Below are 2,124 nucleotides of genomic sequence, written 5' to 3'. Positions count from 1 at the left end.
TCGACGAACCTCGAGGAAGGAAAGCTCGACCGTAACCTTGCATCCTCAAGCCTTTGTGATGATCTTTTGAAGTGCCTTGATTACGAGAAATCGGACCCTCCGATTCTATCGTATACACCAGAGCCAATTTGTTATTGCTCAGCATAGTAGATTTTGATGTTATTCTGGGCATGGGCTGGTTGTCTCCCCATTATGCTATTCTTGATTGTCACCCAAAGACCGTGACGCTGGCTATGCCAGGTGTACCGCGAGTAGAGTGGAGGGGTACCTTAGATTATACTTCCAGTACAGTTATTTCATTCCTTAAGGCTCGGCGTATGGTTGAGAAGGGGTGTGACGCATATCTAGCTTATGTGAGAGATGTCAGTATTGATACCCCTACAGTTAATTCAGTCCCAGTAGTACGGGATTTCTCTGATGTGTTTCCAGCTGATCTTCCGGGCATGCCGCCTGATAGAGATATTGATTTTGGCATTGATCTGTTGCCGAGCACTCAGCCCATTTCTATTCCTCCATACCGTATGGCTCCTCCTGAGTTGAAGGAGTTGAAGGAGCAGTTACAGGAATTGCTTGATAAGGGTTTCATTCGGCCCAGTGTATCACCTTGGGGTGCTCCTATCTTGTTTGTGAAGAAAAAGGATGGTTCTATGCGTATGTGTATCTATGATCAAGGTTACAATGAAGAACCGTTATCCTTTGCCTCGTATAGATGACCTGTTTGATCAGTTACAGGGTGCTCGTGTGTTTCCTAAGATTGACTTGCGTTCAGGCTATCATCAGTTGAAGATTCGGGAACCAGATATCCCGGAGACTGCCTTCAAGACTCGGTATGGTCATTACGAGTTCCTTGTTTTGTCATTTGGTCTGACCAATGCCCTAGCAGCCTTCATGCATTTGATGCAGTGTGTATTCCGGCCATATCTCGACTCATTCGTTATTGTCTTTATTGATGACATTCTGGTATATTCCCGGAGTCGGGAAGATCCTGAGCAGCACCTGAGGACAGTGCTTTAGACATTAAGAGAGAAGAATCTATATGCTAAGTTCTCGAAATGTGAGTTCTAGTTGGATTCCACGGCATTCTTGGGTCACGTGGTATCTAGTGAGGGGATAAAGGTGGATCCGAAGAAAGTGGAAGCAATGCAAAGTTGGCCCAAACCATCCTCAGCTACAGAGATCCGCAATTTTCTTGGCTTGGCGGGTTATTACCGTCGATTTGTTTAGGAATTTTCATCTATTGCAGTGCCTATGACCAGGCTGACCTAGAAGGGTGCTCCGTTCCAGTGGACGAAAGAGTGTGAGGAGAGTTTTCAGAAGCTCAAGACAGCTCTGACTACAACCCCAGTTTTGATATTGCCTACCGGTTCGGGGTCTTATACTGTCTATTGTGATGCCTCGAGGGTTGGCCTTGGAGCGGTATTGATGCAAGACGGTAGGGTGATTGCCTACGCGTCTTGACAGTTGAAGGTACATGAGAAGAATTATTCTGTCCATGATCTCAAGTTAGCTGATATTGTTCGCGCCTTGAAGATCTGGCGTCGTTATTTTTATGGTGTGCCTTGTGAGATTTATACTGATCACCGGAGTTTACAGCATCTATTCAAGCAGAAGGATCTTAATTTGCATCAAAGGAGATGGTTAGAACTGCTGAAGGACTATGATACCACTATTTTGTATCACCCGGGCAAGGCCAATGTGGTGGCCGATGATTTGAGTCGTCGGGTGGAGAGTTTGGGGAGTTTGGCTTATTTACCAGCAGCAGAGAGGCCCATGGCGATGGATGTTCAGGCCTTAGCCAGCCAGTTTGTGAGATTGGATCTTTCGGAGCCCAGTTGGGTTCTAGCTTGCGTGGTCTCTCGGTCTTCCTTGTTTGATCGTATCCGGGAGCGTCAGTTTGTTGACCCTCATTTGCTTGTCCTCAAGGACAAGGTTTTGCATGGCGATGCCAGAGATGTGACCATTGGGGATGACAGGGTATTGAGGATGCAGGGTTGAGTTTGTATGCCCAATGTGGATGGGCTTCGAGAGTTAATTCTAGAGGAGACCCACAATTGCGGTATTCCATCCATCCTGGTGCCGCGAAGATGTACCAGGATTTGAGGCAGCACTATTGGTGGAGGCGGA

The 2,124-nt window shown here is 46.9% G+C and overlaps 1 protein-coding gene across 1 annotated transcript; it reads left to right on the top strand.

Annotated features, from left to right (window-relative positions):
• Nucleotides 1-678: 678 nt before the first annotated feature.
• On the top strand, nucleotides 679-1,014 carry LOC109216420 (RNA-directed DNA polymerase homolog). The gene has a single exon (XM_019380570.1). It carries the CDS (start codon nucleotides 679-681, stop codon nucleotides 1,012-1,014), a length of 336 nt encoding a protein of 111 aa, XP_019236115.1.
• Nucleotides 1,015-2,124: the final 1,110 nt, after the last annotated feature.

The sequence above is a fragment of the Nicotiana attenuata genome, unplaced genomic scaffold (assembly GCF_001879085.1).
Source record: "Nicotiana attenuata strain UT unplaced genomic scaffold, NIATTr2, whole genome shotgun sequence".
Taxonomy (NCBI): Eukaryota; Viridiplantae; Streptophyta; class Magnoliopsida; order Solanales; family Solanaceae; genus Nicotiana; species Nicotiana attenuata.
The sequence above is the reverse complement of the archived record's forward strand: the minus strand, read 5'-3'. Positions and strand labels throughout refer to the sequence as shown.